General features: G+C 42.5%; 1 protein-coding gene across 16 annotated transcripts in view; it reads right to left on the bottom strand.

Moving 5' to 3' along the window:
- LOC110490933 (histone-lysine N-methyltransferase 2C) overlaps positions 1 to 18,430 on the bottom strand; it is a 231,504-nt gene that overhangs the window by 153,282 nt on the left and 59,792 nt on the right. For all 16 annotated transcript variants that reach the window (XM_090199401.1, XM_090199404.1, XM_090199405.1 and 13 more), the window contains exons 7-10: positions 12,015 to 12,177; positions 10,587 to 10,758; positions 6,800 to 6,914; positions 2,120 to 2,310 (exon numbers count right to left, since the gene is read on the bottom strand). In XM_090199401.1, the coding sequence (XP_090055527.1) occupies positions 2,120 to 2,310; positions 6,800 to 6,914; positions 10,587 to 10,758; positions 12,015 to 12,177 (641 nt within the window). The remainder of the gene's footprint in view (positions 1 to 2,119; positions 2,311 to 6,799; positions 6,915 to 10,586; positions 10,759 to 12,014; positions 12,178 to 18,430) is intronic.

The raw sequence follows: 18,430 nt of genomic DNA, 5'->3' as shown, positions 1-18,430 counted from the left end.
AATGCTCTGAATTTACGAGCGCACTCTGGCACTCCATATTGAATTTAAGAACACACCCAAAGTCGTAAAATGTCTAACTAGAAATGTGTTATGCTAAATATCTAACAAGAGGTTGCATAGCAAAAGCATCAACTTCCGGTAGACCCACGAAGAGCTAGTACGCTCAACTGAAAGCATACACACCTGTTGTCCCAGGTCTAAAATCAGTCCCTGATTAGAGGATAACAATTAAAAAATAAAGTGGAACTGGCTTCGAGGTCCAGACTTGAGTTTGAAGGGGCTAGGGGTTGATTTGGGTTTGCAGCGGCTATTTACTTCCCTGGATGCCAGGAAGTGTCCTCTACGGTGAACGATATGCCTGACCCTCAAGCAACTTGCTGGACCTTGGATAAACCAATCCAGTCGCCATAGTGGTCTTTACTTTCCCGACCCCTCATCACAAAGGCATCACTATGCCGCCAACTGCATGAGCTCTGGATTGCCGTAACGACCTTCCAGTGGTCACTGGGGGCAACAATCGCTCTGTTGTGGAAAAACCTTAGCTCTTGGCAGAGCTGCCAGATCCAGCTCAGTGATTGGTTAATAATAGTAGTTGGTATAGAGGCTCACGTAGCCAGTAAACTAACAATGAATTGTTTTAAGTGACCGGGATTGGCTGGTGCGCTGGGCCAGTTGGTGAACTGGAGATGACCTTTGGTATTGACCATTTGTAAGCTGTGAAACAAACTAAACTAACCTACTGGGCTACAACTCTGTAATGCTACGTTTTCCGATCTGTAAAGCTTGTAAAACCAATTCAGTTATAATCCATCTGAGATATTAACTCTTTGGCGGTGTGACAGTCTCCAGCTGTAAACCACATTATAATCCAATTCATTATATGACGCCGACAGCGGGGTGTCAATCCACATCGTTAGTCAATAAATAGCTCAATCACACGTAACGAGACAGATGATACACTGAAAGAGGCCCCATGTGGCAGATACAGTACACACCACTGACTAGGGATGGGCATTTCAAATCATTTCACTATTCAAATAATATATCATGACATGTTTTCGGATATCCAGAGAGTCGAAATACATGTATAGAAAAACTTAGGCTTAAACTTGGGAACTGGCATGCTGCCCAGCATGCGCGAATTGGGTGGGGCTTGCTTGCAACTCAATGGCCAACAATAACAACAAACATGAGAAACCCGTGTAGACTATGACATGTCTTTTTATGGGGGCGCACGTCAGAATTACAGTTTAATTGAATTTAAGAATTCCAAATGTCATGGTAGATCCTTGTGTGTAGCAATGTCAAAGATAATTACATTTAGACAAAGCCTTTTATTTGTTAATATAGGCCTATGATTTATTTTTCTTTGAAAATGAATACTTGCAAATATTTCAATATTAACATGTGTTTGGATATTCAAAAAACCGTGCCCATCCCTACCACAGACTGATACATATAAGCCTGGTCCCAGATTTGTGCTGTAGGAACCCCTCATGTCATAACATGACAATGACCACAGCTTCTAACAGATTTGGGAACAGGCTAGTCACATACTAAATAAATATTGTAGCTCTACTGTGTATCAGCTCATTGTCTTCCACGGCATCCATCAGCAGTGTGGGGGACCATAACATAATCAACATTATAAACTGGGTGGTTCAAGCCCTGAATGCTGATTGGTTGACAGCCGTGGTAAATCAGACCGTATACCACAGTAAACATTTATTGTTATTGCTCTAATTACGTTAACCAGTTTAGAATAGCAATAAGGTACCTTGGGGGTTTGTGGTATACGGCTAATATACCACTGCGAAGGACTGTATCCAGCCACTCTGCGTTGCAAGTAAGAACAGCCCGTCGCAGTAGTGTATTGGCCATATACCACACCCCCTCGTGCCTTATTGCTTAAGTAACCACGGCTACAGAATGAGGCACGGCATCCACCAGCAGTGCGGGGGACCATAACATGCAGTGCATTCAGGAAGTATTCAGACACCCGACTTTTTGAAAATTGGAATAACGCTGTAACCTAACAAAATGTGGAAGTCAAGGGGTCTGAATACTTTCCAAATTTACTGTAAATCGACAGTAACCACAGTGACAGATTGAGGCATACCTCTTGCATGTGTGGCAGGTGAGGAGGAGGTCCTTAGGGGCGTCCCCGCGGCCCTGGTCCCTCACACACAGTGGGCATGGCAGGGCGGGGGCGGGCTCCTCTGGTTGCCCGTGGCAACCCTCACATAGTGTGATATTGTGGGCCCACTGGCCCGCCTGCCTGACCCCACACAAAGAACACACCCGACAGTTCTGGAGAGAGAGGGTAGGACAGAGACATGACACGTTAGTTACACTCTACATATGGCTTCATTGTATTACAGAACAATTCAATATTTAGATTTCCATGGTCAATAACCAAAAGTTTAGAGTGCCAAAACTACAACATGCGAAAATACATTTGAAAAAAACATTTAAACAACACCCAGAGGCTACAGAATGCTTAGCTAGATGGCAGCAGATTGACCACACATACCATAGAAAGTAGTGTTTATTTCTGCCAACCTCCTTCAAACTTTTGCCAACTGACTGACCTTATGAAGCATGAAACTGTTCTATAAGAGTGTTGGTTGAAAATGCCCAAACAGAAGATCAAACTGGTTGCCATTTATAATTTGTAATGTCAGTCATTAAAACTGATTAAAAAAAACATCTTTATGACAGCCATTTCAAACACATGATCACTGTATTGGATTACGCAATGAAAATAATGAACATACATTTCCCCAACTTCCTTTGCAATGAGCCTATGGACCAGCCAGCTGGAAATTACATTAGCGTTCGAAAGGATCAGCGGAATTCCGAGATTTCAGGGGTGAGGAGGAACAAGCTCATTCTAAAGCTTCTCTGCACAACCCCCAAACCTACCACACACACACCCTTCCCTTCTAAAGTCCACTGGCCTATTAGCGACAAACCACCCCTATGGCTTGGCTCCAGTGGCCAGCTCATGCCCAACAGCGGGGGGGGAGAGAATTGGTGAATACTATCGCTGTTGGTCAGGCCCTGCCTGTGGGCCAGGGGAAGAAAGGAAGGAGGTAGAGATAGTCACCCAATGTCTATTTTGGAGAAAATTAGTGCCTGACTGGGATTCTGGAGGAGATGGGGATAAGATGGGGGAGAGGAGTTGTGTGTGTGTGTGTGTGTGTGTGTGTGTGTGTGTGTGTGTGTGTGCTAGCAGGCCTCGGATAGCAAAATTTGTCTTGGCAGTACAGTGTGCTGTAACCATGAGACAGACAGGGATTAATAACAGACAGAGGCAGAGAAAAAAAAAGAGAGCCGGAGAGACAGAGAGAGAAAGAGGTAGAGCTGATGGCCAGCTGATGATCAGAGGAATGGGATCAGAGAGGTATCTCTATTAGAGGTCGACCAATTAATCGGAATGGCCGATTAATTAGGGCCGATTTTAAGTTCATAACAATCGGAAATCGGTATTAAAAAAAATAAATATAATAATCCTTTATTTAACTTGGCATGTCAGTTAGGAACACATTCTTATTTTCAATGACGGCCTAGGAACGGTGGCAGAATAACTGCCTTGTTCAGGGGCAGAACGACAGATTTTCACCCTGTCAGCTCTGGGGATCCAATCTTGCAACCATACAGTTAACTAGTCCAACGCTCTAACCATTGCACTCCACGAGGAGCCTGCCTGTTACGCGAATGCAGTAGAAGCCAAGGTAAATTTCTAGCTAGCATTAAACTTATCTTATAAACAATCAATCAATCATAATCACTAGTTAGTTATAACTACTAATCCAGTTTAACAGGCAATATTAACTAGGTGAAATTGTGTCATTTCAGGGTATATGCAACAGTTTGGGCTAACTGGCACATTTCCAACTAATTTGCCAAAATGTTACGTAATTATGACATAACATTGAAGGTTGTGCAATGTAACAAGAATATTTAGACTTAGGGATGCCACCTGTTAGATAAAATACCCAAAAGGCTCCGTATTTCACTGAAATAATAAACGTTTTGTTTCTGAAATGATAGTTTCCGGATTCGACCATATTAATGAACAAAGGCTCGTATTTCTGTGTGTTATTATGTTATAATTAAGTCTGATTTGATAGAGTAATCTGACTGAGCAGCAGCAGGCCTGTAATCATTCATTCTAACAGCACTTTTGTGCGTTTTGCCAGCAGCTCTTCGCAAGCACAGCGCTGTTTATGACTTCAAGCCTATCAGCCTATTGGCTGGTGTAACCAATGCGAAATGGCTAGCTAGTTAGCTGGGTGTGCGCTAATACCGTTTCCAACGTCACGCACTTTTAGATTTGGAGTAGTTATTCCCCTTGCGCTGCAAGGGCCGCGGCTTTTGTGGCGCGATGGGTAACGCTGCTTCGAGTATGGCTGTTGTCGATGTGTTCCTGGTTCAAGCCCAGGTAGGGGCGAGGAGAGGGACGGAAGCTATACTGTTACACTGGCAATACTATAGTGCCTATAAGAACATCCAATAGTCAAAGGTATATGAAATACAAATGGTATAGAGAGAAATAGTCCTATAAATACTATATTAACTAAAACCTAAAACCTCTTACCTTGTAATATTGAAGTCTCATGTTAAAAAGAACCACCAACTTTCATATGTTCTCATGTTCTGAGCAAGGAACTTAAACGTTAGCTTTTTATACATGGCACATATTTCACATGGCACATATTTCACATGGCACACATTTTTACATGGCACATATTGCATATTGGCACATATTACTTTCTTCTCCAACACCTTGTTTTTGCATTATTTAAACCAAATTGAACATGTTTCATTATTTACTTGAGGCTAAATTGATTTTACTGATGTATTATATTAAGTTAAAATAAGTGTTCTTTCAGTATTGTTGTAATTGTCATTATTACAAATAAATAAATAAAAATTGTCCGATTAATCGGTTTCGGCTTTTTTGGTCCTCCAATAATCGGGATCGGTGTTGAAAAATCATAATCGGTCGACCTCTAATCTCTATCCATCCTCTGCCATTCTCTTCATCCCTCCATTGTTTCACCCTTCCTTTCCACTCCCAGTCGATCCCTCCGTTTTGCAACACTCTTACTCATCCCTCCCTCTGTCCCCCAACCTTCACCCCTCAATTTATCCTCACCTCGTCATGTCACTCCTTCATCCCCTATCACCGTCTCTTCTCACCCCTGTGCGTATGGGTGCTGGCAGGGTGAAGGGGCGGATGTGAAATGGATTAGCTCAGATTACATCTCAATCTCCTGCCTCCACAGACAAGGAGACTTGTAAATTCACCCCAGTGCGGATGTCAATGAGAATGGTGGGTTTCAATTGGCAGTATCTTATAAGGGTCCAAATGACCATGGATATCTATGGACCTAAGGCAATGCCTTTACAGTGAAATGAGGCAGCATTCTTCCAATCAAATTTTAAAGGGAAAATCCACTCAATCTATATTTTTGTATTTTTTTTCATTAGCCCACTGCTAATACAGTCGCAAAATGTTTTGCATCATCATGATGTGGCCGGTGATACTTTGCTTCTTGAAAATCCAATAACTTGAAACCGTGACTGCTGACATGCAAAGCATTTTGGGACTGTGTCAACAGTGGACTAATAAAAATATATATAAATGCCAAGAGTGTGCAAAGCTGTCATCAAGGCAAAGGGTGGCTACTTTGAAAAATCTCAAATATATTTTGATTTGTTTAACATGTTATTTCATATTTGTAATGTCTAGTAAAAATAAAGAAAAACCCTGGAATGAGTAGGTGTATTCAAACTTTTGACTGGTACTGTATATATTTTTTTGACAATTGTGTATCTTGAATGGATTTTCCCTTTAAAATGGCGCAACATGATGAATCTCTGCTCCAATAAAATGTGTAGACAAAACAGCAGCATTGCGGGTCCTGGGAAGACATTTTAGACTTCTCCCCTTTGTACCACACAGTAACTAAGTAAAATGGGTGAATGAAAACAAACATTTTGGTTTGAAAGATAAAAGATTGAAACAAAGAAATCCTCACAAGTCCCGAGTCTTCCAGAATGCAATAAGAAATACTGTTCCCCTTTACAGTACGGTAAAAAGGTTGGGGGCCATCTCAGCTTATGGCACTCTACTCTTATATATCTACAGTTTTTTCCTCCCTCCATTTTAGCAACCACACTAAGCCCAGAATCTCCCTTTTATGACTTAATACAGAGCTCAATAGCAGAGATGAAAGCTTGGGTGCTTGTGTGCCCCCACTGCAACCCACAGCAAAGCCGGGAGAAACAAACTTTACTGCCCATGTTTGAGGTTTGTATCTCCCCCCACCTCCTGCAGCACAAAAAGCCACTACAAAAAGGCACTAAAAGCCCCAAAAGCTATTTTCAACTGCTGGATAAAAACAGCTGGGAGACTCTTAGGGGACAGTGGAGGGATGGAGAGAGACGGAAAAAGAGAGAGAGAGAGAGAGGGAGGTGCAAGAATGAGAGGAATGGGGGTACGGTAAAACAGACGGAAGAGTCTTAGGAGGCAACTGAGAGACGGAGAGAGAGGGGGAAAATAACAAGAGTGAGAGACAGAGGGAGGAACAGAAAAGAGAGAGAGGCCGGGGGAAGGGTGAAACGGTGCAAGGAGACTTGCTTCAAAAAGACAAGAGCTTCACGCACGTTCCTTCAGAGCATTTCCCCCGTGGGGTAAATTGACAGCACTTTATACCTCATGCATACTCTCCTGTCTCGGCCCGACGGTATTCCCTGTGTTGTATAAAGTGTTTGGAGTGTTTCTTACCTTGCACCGCCAGCCGTTGGTGGGGATGGATTTCATGGTAGGCTGGAGACAAAAGGTGTGATAGCCTTTATCGCACATGTCACAGACCAGCATCTTGCTGTCCTCCCCCGGGTTCCTGCAACACACACACACAAGGGAGAAATATTACACACACACAATAATATACGACACACACAAAATTACACACCCAATGTAACACACACATAACCTAGACTAGAGAGAAAAACGGCATGGGAGTACTGTAGTATGGACAGCACTAGGGTTTATGTTTCCCAACCGCAAAGACAGACATCCTAACCATTTTCAACTGTCACTTTGGTTTTGAACTGTGTGGTTCAGGAGAGGGATCATTGAGTCTGGTCCTCCAGGGTCTCAGTGTCTATAGGTTCTTTATCGCTGACTGATTCAGAGTTTAGGAATAAGACCAACTACATTCATTTATCAATAAAGTACAAGGAATAAAAGAAAGCCAGCCAGACAGTTGAGAACTCAAATTTGGTTTGTCAGTGGGGGATAAAAAAAACCCTCACTGATTATGTTATGAAAATGCATTATGAAAATGCAATACATTTTATAACACACAAATTATCTCACACACCACGTTGTGAACATGACGTCTTTTTCCATTACCTGGGACACATAAGTTGTTACAGGAACGAGAAAAGAACACATTTCCTTCATAGAATCCAATTCCCTGAACGTCAAGATTCTAAATTAGTCGAGCCAATCAAACGCACCATTAAAAGGCACCCGCCATCGAGAACCATTCCTCCGTGGCAGATTTTGGATGCATGAATGTTGTTCATAGAATAAATCAAGAGACCTAAATGTAAGATTTATGTGTGTGTGTGTGTGTGTGTGGTTATGGTATTAGTGAAGAGGCTAGAGACCAGAAATCTATCAAATCCCAGTAGCTTGTATTTCAGATGACAAGAATCAAACCTGAATGAGAACGTCATCTGATATTTACAGCTGTGCAGTGGAGTCACGCACACACACACACGTCCCTATATCACTCTGAGTGCTGCTGCTGCCTAACCAACACCCCCTGGCCCCCATCCCTCTCCCCCCACCAATTCCCCAGCTCCCCATCTGTTATTAAAACGGCACTATATTTTCACTAAGCTTTTCCAACTCTCCCTTGTAAGCTTATCTCAGCTCAACACCATGGTGCAGGCTTTACAGTAGGCCTCTTATCCCTACATACAGGTTTTACAGTAGGCCTCTTATCCCTACATACAGGCTTTACAGTAGGCCTCTTATCCCTACATACAGGCTTTACAGTAGGCCTCTTATCCCTACATACAGGCTTTACAGTAGGCCTCTTATCCCTACATACAGGCTTTACAGTAGGCCTCTTATCCCTACACACAGGCTTTACAGTAGGCCTCTTATCCCTACATACAGGCTATACAGTAGGCCTCTTATCCCTACATACAGGCTTTACAGTAGGCCTCTTATCCCTACATACAGGCTTTACAGTAGGCCTCTTATCCCTACATACAGGCTTTACAGTAGGCCTCTTATCCCTACATACAGGCTTTACAGTAGGCCTCTTATCCCTACATACAGGCTTTACAGTAGGCCTCTTATCCCTACATACAGGCTTTACAGTAGGCCTCTTATCCCTACACACAGGCTTTACAGTAGGCCTCTTATCCCTACATACAGGCTATACAGTAGGCCTCTTATCCCTACATACAGGCTTTACAGTAGGCCTCTTATCCCTACATACAGGCTTTACAGTAGGCCTCTTATCCCTACATACAGGCTTTACAGTAGGCCTCTTATCCCTACATAAAGGCTTTACAGTAGGCCTCTTATCCCTACATACAGGCTTTACAGTAGGCCTCATCCCTACATACAGGCTTTACAGTAGGCCTCATCCCTACATACAGGCTTTACAGTAGGCCTCTTATCCCAGTAGTACATATAGGCAGCAGGCATTCAATGCCCACAATCTCAAATGTGATCTCCCTCAAAAATGTTATATTTAAACTTTATTTAACTAGGCAAGTCAGTTAACAAATTAAGAACAAATTATTATAAATTCTTAACAAGTTCTTATTCGTATTTTTTATTTTATTTTACATTGCATTGTTGGTTAGGGGCTCATAATTAAGCATTTCACTGTTGTATTCGGCACATATGACTAATAAAATGTGATTTGATTGACAGCCCACGACAAGCCAATGCAACAGAAATAAACCTGCATGTCCCACATGGGATTCCATCTCAAATCAACAACACTTCACTCCCCAAAGGCTAGCGTGCTAATCATTACGCTACCAAAAACATGGTCTTAGTAGGGGAGCTCACTTCCATGAAATGAACACGTTCAGAGTTAAGCAAACTCTACAAAAATCTTAAAAAGCTGTCCTTAAAAAGAGTCCCTGAGTTCGCGCCCAGGCTCTGTCGTAACCGGCCGCGACCGGGAGGTCCGTGGGGCGACGCACAATTGGCCTAGCGTCGCCCGGGTTAGGGAGGGCTTGGTCGGTAGGGGTGTCCTTGTCTCATCGCGCACCAGCGACTCCTGTGGCGGGCTGGGCGCAGTGTACGCTAACCAAGGTGGCCAGGTGCACGGTGTTTCCTCCGGCGCATTGGTGCGGCTGGCTTCCGGGTTGGATGTGCGCTGTGTTAAAGAAGCAGCGGCTTGGTTGGTTGTGTATCGGAGGACGCATGACTTTCAACCTTCGTCTCTCCCGAGCCCGTACGGGAGTTGTAGCGATGAGACAAGATAGTAGCTACTACAACAATTGGATACTACGAAATTGGGGAGAAAAAGGGGTAAAAATTCAACAAAAAACACAAAAAAAAAAAAAAAAGAGACACCAGTAGTTCATGCTCTTTTGGTTTCCAATTACTTCATTTGCTGGCTTCAACTCTCCACTCCTGGAGCACTTTGACTCATCATCTCTCAGATTTAGTCATCCCAGTCTTTCATCTGTTCTTTACTATACTCCCCCAAAATGTGACTCCTCACAAGCATATACCACTACACACACAGAGCCTCCCCAACCACACACACTACAGAGACCACACACACACAGCCCTACAACACACCCACCACAACACACACACACACACACACACACACACACACACACACACACACACACACACACACACACACACACACACACCCTTCCACAAAGAAAAACACTTTACATTAAAGCAGACTACCCTGCGAAGGAATTTACTTTGCTTGGCTGGTTGTATGTGTAGGGAGCTTGGGGCTGATCAAACACAGTATGCACACAAATCTCACCAGCTCTCTTATCTTTTCTTTTAATGCTCCAATGCTTCTGCAAAATACGCTTGTTATTAATTCCACATGCAAAAAAATAAGACTCTTTCCCCTTTTATCTTCCTATAGACCCTTCAGAAAACAGAAAACTCCAACCAGATCGAAACGGACTCCTCAACACCATCTCCCAAATGGCTCAATTCTTTTTTCGGTTTCTTTGAAGAACAAAAAAAACAGTGGGCTGTCTATATTCAGCTGGGTGCAGGACCAGACATGTTTTCCTCTTAGTTCATAGCTATCCCTGATAGAAATCACATAAGTCAGTGGAGTTTTTCCACTCGGGATGAGGATGAATGGTGAGTGGACTATGGCTCAGGGGAGTGACAGAGTTAGGAATGGGGTCCATTTTGTGTCAACTCAGTTATCTTAGGTAATTGTTAACTTTGCCATTGTCAGTCAACTACGTGACAACACCACATGATGGCTACTAGCGCACACAGCTAACTAGCACAAATGGCTACTAGGGCACACAGCCATTACCTGCAGGTCAGACAGACTTTGCACTCGGGGCACTGCCACCCGGCCCTCTTCAGGGGGGTGACACTCACGTCCAGACACGCCCCGTGGTAGTGCTGCCCACACAAGCTGCAGAAGAGCAGGTCCTGCAGGTCCCCAGCACTGCCACACAACAAGCACTTCACCTCCTCTTTAACTGTAGGTAAGGAGGAAAATCATATTAACCCAATGAGTCCCACGGTAACCCCTTTTAAACATTGTGTGTTTGAGTTGCAGACTTCTGGGTTGTACCATTGGATTTGTCCATTTCTTCTGCATCCGTCTGTGTGATTAACGTGGGTTGAGCTAGAGGTGTTTGTGAGACAAGGGCAGATCCCGAAGGGGCCCTGGTCTTTTTACAAAGATGTCTGTAGAGTCTGAATGATTTGAGTTACAAACTAACTATTAAAAGCTACTCTCACGAACACACACGTTACATGTTTTACTCTATGACACTCACAGGCTGCAAGAGTCGGTTGAAGGTAAGGGGTTCTTCTACATAGAAGATCATAGGAAATCCTAGGACGTAGTGTTTATAATACTGTAATAAGATCAGTTGCTGTCACAAACGCCAAATTCCGCACAGTTGTTAGTGACTAGTTGGATATTCATTTCCCAGTGAGTAAAATAAATCTGCACTTACAGCATTCAAATTACATTTACTTTTATCAGGTTTTTGCTTTGGCGGACAGTTATTTATTTATGGACATTTGTCAATAACACTCATGAATACAACTGTTTATGTCAAATTGTGTTCTACCTGTAGCCCTGGTTTTCCTGAAAGGAAAGTGGTAAAACAATTCATTGTGGGGCTGAATAAAAGGGCTGGACATGCAGATAAATAACTAACTAACTAACATTTTTGCTGGGATCTCAGGACTCAGAGTTTAAGGGACAGTTCATGGAGGGGACTTAATATTAAAGGGACAGTTCAGGGAGGGACTATATTTAAAGGGACAACATACTCCAAAAGGAACATTTCACTGAACACATGGACTGGGACGTAACTTTATGGACCATTACGTTAACATAAATGGTGCACATTTTTTCAAGAATCATCATGTGTAAAGATATTTTATTCAATGAGAAAGTAACATCACTTTGAATTTCACATACTAGCCAAAACATAAAAAAAGGGTACTTTTTGGCAAGACAGAGTGAATTTCATGAAACCTGTGTGACACTGACTCTGCAGCATGTCATGGCTGCTTGTGACCAAGGGAAATATCAGATGTGAAATCAGTTAGAATTGGTTCTTCAGTAAGAATCAGAATAAATAAGAGTTGGCATAAATATTATGCCACTTATTGTAAGCCTTGTGTTGTGTCTAGTGTTGGCCTTTTGTCTACTAGACATCTATTGTGAAATCTAGTTATCCTCATTCTCCCAGTGGGACAAAGGGTATATACTCACATCTTTGTGAGGCCAGCTGGAGGTGGTCTGGGCATAGGAGAGTGTGTCGGCGCAGGTCCTGGAAAGTTCCAGCGGCGGCAGCGCAGGGGAAATGGTAGGAGCGGCAGCAGCCATCCTCACAGCACTTGATAGATGCTCCAAGGCGCTTACAGTATGCACAGCACTGCAAAACACAGACAGAGACAGAGTCCGAGAGAGAGAGGGCGAGCGAGCGAGAATGAGAATTAAGAAAGCTAGTTCGAATTCATAGATGTTCCTGGTTTTCACTCAATATTACCCAACCGGGGGGGGGGGGTATTTTATTTGAAACTTTCTGAACATTGCAGATAGAAATAGAACAGAGCCTGACACGATTCCCTGTCAACCTGACAGAATCATATCTGTTCCAAAGAATACATTTCTATCTAAACATCCTGCAGTTGCATCCTCCTGAACAGACCCCCAGTTTAGCTGTTCAGTTTTAGTCAGACACTGTCATTGGAGGCCCTATGCTTGATCTACACTTGCTACATGAAATGCTTCTAAATAAGCACAGATTTCAGTTTTGGCACTTACTAAAAGTGTTTTAAACATCAATTCACACGTGCTAACAACAATTGTCAAGTTATTGACACATTTCAGCTCTAACCCCTCCCAGTCTAAAAAGAAATGTTGCTTCTCCACATAAAATCTCATTCGTTTTCATCATGCCTCGCCATTGAAATTAAGAAGCAAAATGCATTTGGATTCAAAACCCAGGTTGAAGTTGAAGCCGACCTCGGTAATGGTAGAGAAGTGCTATTATGATTTTTAAAAAGACTGCTTAAATGAAGTGCTCTGATACAAGGCCAGCGAACCTGACAGTAGCACCTGAATATAGACTGACATTTAAACCGCGGCCCGAGAATGAGAGCTCGTCTTTGAATAATGAAAGCCGTCAGGAGCAGAGAAAGAATGGGGCCTTGAAGTCAAAATGACTCAAGTCAGCACTTTTATGTTGCTCTCGCTCCCTTTCCCTCCCTCGTTCTAAAAACCCTTGGCCGGGGGGGGCCAACATGCAACAACCAGCAAACACATTTTTACACCGAGCGTTGGGCAATTACCGCCCGTGCGTGCACCAGCGACTTCCTTGAGGCATTGTAAATAAGAAGTTATTCTTAACTGACTTGACTAGTTAAATAAAGGTTTAATGAAAAAAAAAAAAAGAATGGGAAGGATATTCTGTGGGATGTCGTCGCAGACAGGACCAAGCCCGGCGTGGGACGTCCCAGACAAGAACGTATTACCATAGAAATAGAATGAATATAACAGACATTCCCATTCAAGTCAATGTTCCATAATTCTATTTCTATGCTAATTACACCCATCAACTCTTCAGAGACTACATAGGGAGTAATGAAAATAAAGTAACCCCTTCAAAATAATGTCACCCCTTCTCTTCAAACCATAATCCTCCGTTGCTTTGTTGAAAATAATCATTAAACACGACTGCTGTAATCGCATTACAGTGTGGTTCAGGGTTCTCTTTCCTAATCCACACCAAGCAGAAATATAAATATTTCATAAAAAAGGGAGAGTTTTCATCTCGCCATACCGATTGTTTGAGCACACTTTTCTCCCAACAACCCCTGAAAGAGGCCTCGTTGAGGCAGAAGGGTAGTGGCCAACCCAACCAAACTCTCCCTTCTATACAAAGAGCCAAAATGGCTACCGTCCAAATGGAGCAAACCTGAGAGGAATTGCAACGGATAGATATCTGGTCCAGTACCACTGAGAATGGAACAATGACTTATGGGAACTGGACCAGACTGGTATCACATAGCAGTTTTCACACCATTGTGCCAACCCAAACCATACTGGTTTGGAAATGTTATTTCACATTATCCTTTTGGATAGTCAACTCAGTAGTGTGAAAAGGGTAATAGCCCCAACCTTTCAAACACAGAGCGTAGAAGAACTGTGAGTTAAACTTAGAAATCTGTCGATTTAACATTTAAATATCAAGCAAAATTATGAAATATCCCATTGCCTATAAAAATTCTGTAGAAGAACGCAACACACTGCTACACATAGTTTAGCAAGAAGAACCTGGCCTGTGTTGCTTCGTCTTACCAATGAGTCAGTCAGACATGAAGTGGACCAGTCTGGTCCACTTCAACAGCAGATAAGGTGATAGCACCTTAAATGCAAGGCTACGGTGTAAGGGGCTGAAGTGTATCCTGATGTCCTAATGCCTGGGGGTTTCATGGCTCGCTGCCAAACGTTGTCACCTCACACTTGAAGGGCAGAATACCACTGGTGGGACAGCTCTGACTGGGCAACCAACAGCCTCTGCCGAAAAGCGATGCTGTTTCTATCACACACATACAGTAGATAGGCCTACACGATGTCTAGATACACATAATCATCCATAGGATAGGCCTACATACGATACTCATACAAAGATACTAGTGTATGGGCTGCCTCTGTCACACACACATACACAGGCTAACACATTTGTATTTATTTAACCTTTATTTAACTAGTCAAGTCAGTTAAGAACAAATTCTTATTTGAAATGACGGCCTACCCCGGCCCAACCCTAACGATACTGGGCCAACTGTGCGCCTCCCTACGGGACTCCCAATCACGGCCGGTTGTGATACAGCCTGGAATCAAACCAGGGTCTATATAGACGCCTTTAGCACTGAGATGCAGTGCTTTAGACCGATGTGCCACTAGGGAGCCACATACAGTGCCTTCAGAAAGTATTCACACCCCTTGATTTTTTCCACATTTTATGTCACTGGCCTACGCACAATACCCCATCATGTCAAAATAGATTTTTATTTTATTTAATTTCTTTACAGAATATTTTTAAAAAAAAGCCCAAACATGCAGTCTGAACTAAAGGAAAACTGCAAAAAAATGTGGCAAAACAATTCACTTTTTGTCCTGAATACAAGGTGTTGTGTTGTTTGGGACAAATCCAGTACATTACTGAGTACCACTCTCCATATGTTCAAGCATAGTGGTGGCTGCATCATGTTATGGGTATGCTTGTAATCGTTGAGGTCTGGGGTTGTTGTTTTCAGGGGAAAAAAATACCCGGAATGGAGCGAAGCACAGGCAAAATCCAAGAGGAAAACCTTGTTCAGTCTGCTTTCCACCAGACACTGGGGAGATAAATTCAACTTTTAGCAAGACAATAACCTAAAACACAAGGTAAAATCTACAACGTTATACTTGAAAATGTATAGCAAGACCTGAAAATGGTTGTCTAGCAATGATCAACAACCAATTTGACAAGTATATTATTTATTTTTTTAAGAATGAATGGGCAAATAGAAAACTTAGAAACCCAGAAACAGCCAAAGGTGCTTCTACAAAGTATTGACTCAGGGGTGTGAATATTATATTTCATTTTCAATAAATGTTCAATGATTTCTAAAAACATGTTTTCAATTCGTCATTATGGGGTATTGTATATAGATGAGTGAGAAAAAAGTATATATTCAATCCATTTTGAAATGAGGCTGTAACAACAAAATATGTAATAAGTCAAGGGCTGGGAATACTTTCTGAAGGCGCTGTACACACAGGCTCACTAATATACACAGGAGTGAGAGCTAAATTAGACCTTTTTAGCCGATTTAGGATGCAAATGCAATCAGACGAACCTGATATGGAGGTGATGATAGCTTGTGTGTGTGGGTAGTGTGTGCGTCAGCTGTGTGTGTGAATGTGTATGACTTTCAGAGCTGGGTAAGTTGTATGCCAGGCTGTCGGTGCATCCGAGTGTACATGTGCGAATAAAAGTGTGTGGTGTGTCACAGTGTGTGTTAACCTTCAGAGTTGCAGTCTCCTGAGCACCGTGACCTTTTCTGCTTTACACCCCAATGAGCCTCACTGTAGTGCCAGGGACAACCTTTAACAGGGCCCCATCTAGAGCTCTCTCACACACACACACACAAAACTGCCCTCAGACAACCAACCAACAATAGGTTTTTCAAATACACACACACACCCTCTCTCTCTCGGGCTGGGCGAAATGGCCAAAATATCAGAATATTTGGTGTTATTTTATGTTTTTTTTATAATAAAAATTCTAACCCTGCTTCATGACTAGTTCATGAACCTAGGGCGGCAACACAAATAAGTGATTTCAATAAGGCTTTCTCCATTCTGATTATTTTGACATGGTGCAGACAGGTCACCCTGTTTCTAGCTCCTTATAAGGATTTCGCTGCACCTGCAATAACATCTGTAAAACCATGTACATGATCAATAAACTTTGATTTGATACTGTTCAATCACACTTCAAACTAAAATTATTTTCATAAATATCATTGCACAAACATTCTTATCTAGGCCTACACCAGCACTGGTACCAGGCTGTATTAGCTAGCTACATGTGCGCTAACTCTTAATACATGAAGCAAGCTAGATAGCCAGCTAACTAGCAATTGGCGGCTAACACATTTTAACCGGAACTGGCTATGAAAAGATAAACTAGCGGAGAGTAGTTAGCAGACGGTAAGAAACACAAACTAATATTGTAGTTCTAGAACGATTGTTGAAAGCAGCATCGTTGTCACCAACATCTTTCTGCATTTATCTGACCACGCAGACTGCAGAGTGAACGGCAAGAAGGTGCTTGTCAAATCAAATCTAATTGTATTTGTCGCCAAAATGTGAAATGCTTACTTACAACCCCCTAAGCAACAATACTTGAAAAGAAAAATAAGTGTTAACTTTTTACTAAAATAAACTAATTTGAATGGCGGCTCAGGAGTCTTATGGCTTGGGGGTAGAAGCTGTTTAGAAGACTTTTGGACCAAAACTTGGTACTCCAGTACCGCTCCGTCTCCTGAGGGGGAATAAGCGTGCCTAAAATGGACATTACACTCTCTGGAGTTGCATATCACGTTTAACAAACCAAATATTGAAATACCGTTATAGAAGGTAAAGTTAAAAACCCCAATCGGTCAATACATCAATACCAGTATAAAGTAAAATATGGTATAATCGCCCTGTCCTAGCTCAATCCCAAAAACACACACTCCGAGTGCACACCACCAAATAAGTCATCATAGTTGGGCAAGTCCAACATTTCCACTTCCTCAATGAAGTCATTGTATTAGTTCAGAGTTTTATTTAGCCTCAACCAATATCAAGACAGCAAATTACAAGCTAGAATAGTCAATTATCTATAATGTTTCCTCCCCTGCACCCTCACATTACGTTGTGTTAAGCCAGGTGAGGCCTGTATGGGGGAGGAACAAAAGGGCTATCTCAGGCATATTGGGCAGGGCTAGGGGCTCTACAGTGAAATAAGACAATCACTATCCAAAACAGCAATAGACAAGGCATATTGACATTAGGAAGAGGCATGTGTAGTCGAGTGATTATCGGGTCCAGAGAGTAGCAATAGATGAGTCAGGGATCCAATTCAGTAGTCGCTAATATGCTAGAAGGAGACACGGCAATTCAGACAGCTAGCGGGCCGGGGATAGCAGATGGGCCTCAGGGGATGTCGCAATGTTACAGCCTGTTGAAACCACCTCCGATGGTTACGTCGGCAGACCAGTCGTGACGGATCGGCAGGGTTCCGTGTCGGCAGTAAAGGGTCCAGGCCAATTGGCGAAAGAGATATTGTAGCCCAAGAATTGGCTGATAGACCTCTTCGGCTAGCCGAGAGCTCAAAGCTAGCTCCAGGCTAACTGGTGCTTGCTTCGGGACAGAGACGTTAGCCAGGAGTAGCCACTCGGATCGAAGCTAGCTAGCTGCGATGATCCGGTGTTAAGGTTTAGAGCTTGCGGTAGGAATTGACCGGGCTGAGGCTGGAGTTAACGGTGAGGACCACTAGCAGCGGCTAACTAACTATTAGTTAGTAAGCTGGCAAGCTCCTGATGGGCGTTCACGGTTCTTAAGTATAAAGATAGCAGATCCGTACCCCATTGGGTGAGGCGGGTTGCAGGAGAGTATATTCAATCCATAGATTAAAAGTGAGATTAAAATATATACGAAGAAAACGATAAATACACGGCACAGGACAAGACAAAAAAAAACACATTTGACTGCTACGCCATCTTGGATCTATGCCGGAGTGATGCTTCATGCAAATGTTTTTGATCAGTAGGTAGGTCCCAAATAGAAGGCAAACAGATTTTTTGTCATCTGTAGCATCAGACACCACAGACCATTCAAAACAAGCTCAATAACTCAATGCATGCTACACACTGCTATTGAATATGAAGTAACCTGTATGGCAGGCCTATTCTATCTTAATTTACCCAGTTTATCAAGAGATTTACCATTCAAATAAAATTATGACCATTATGTTGTTATACAGTTAGCTTGGTAAAAGCAAAGTGAATTATTGTTTGATTAAAACATATATGCATACATGGCTGTATCTGGTAAAAAAAAAGAAAAAAATATGTTTTACATTTTCA

Source organism: Oncorhynchus mykiss, chromosome 15 (genome assembly GCF_057628025.1).
Source record: "Oncorhynchus mykiss isolate SJ-2025 chromosome 15, ASM5762802v1, whole genome shotgun sequence".
NCBI classification, from domain to species: Eukaryota; Metazoa; Chordata; class Actinopteri; order Salmoniformes; family Salmonidae; genus Oncorhynchus; species Oncorhynchus mykiss.
The sequence above is the reverse complement of the archived record's forward strand: the minus strand, read 5'-3'. Positions and strand labels throughout refer to the sequence as shown.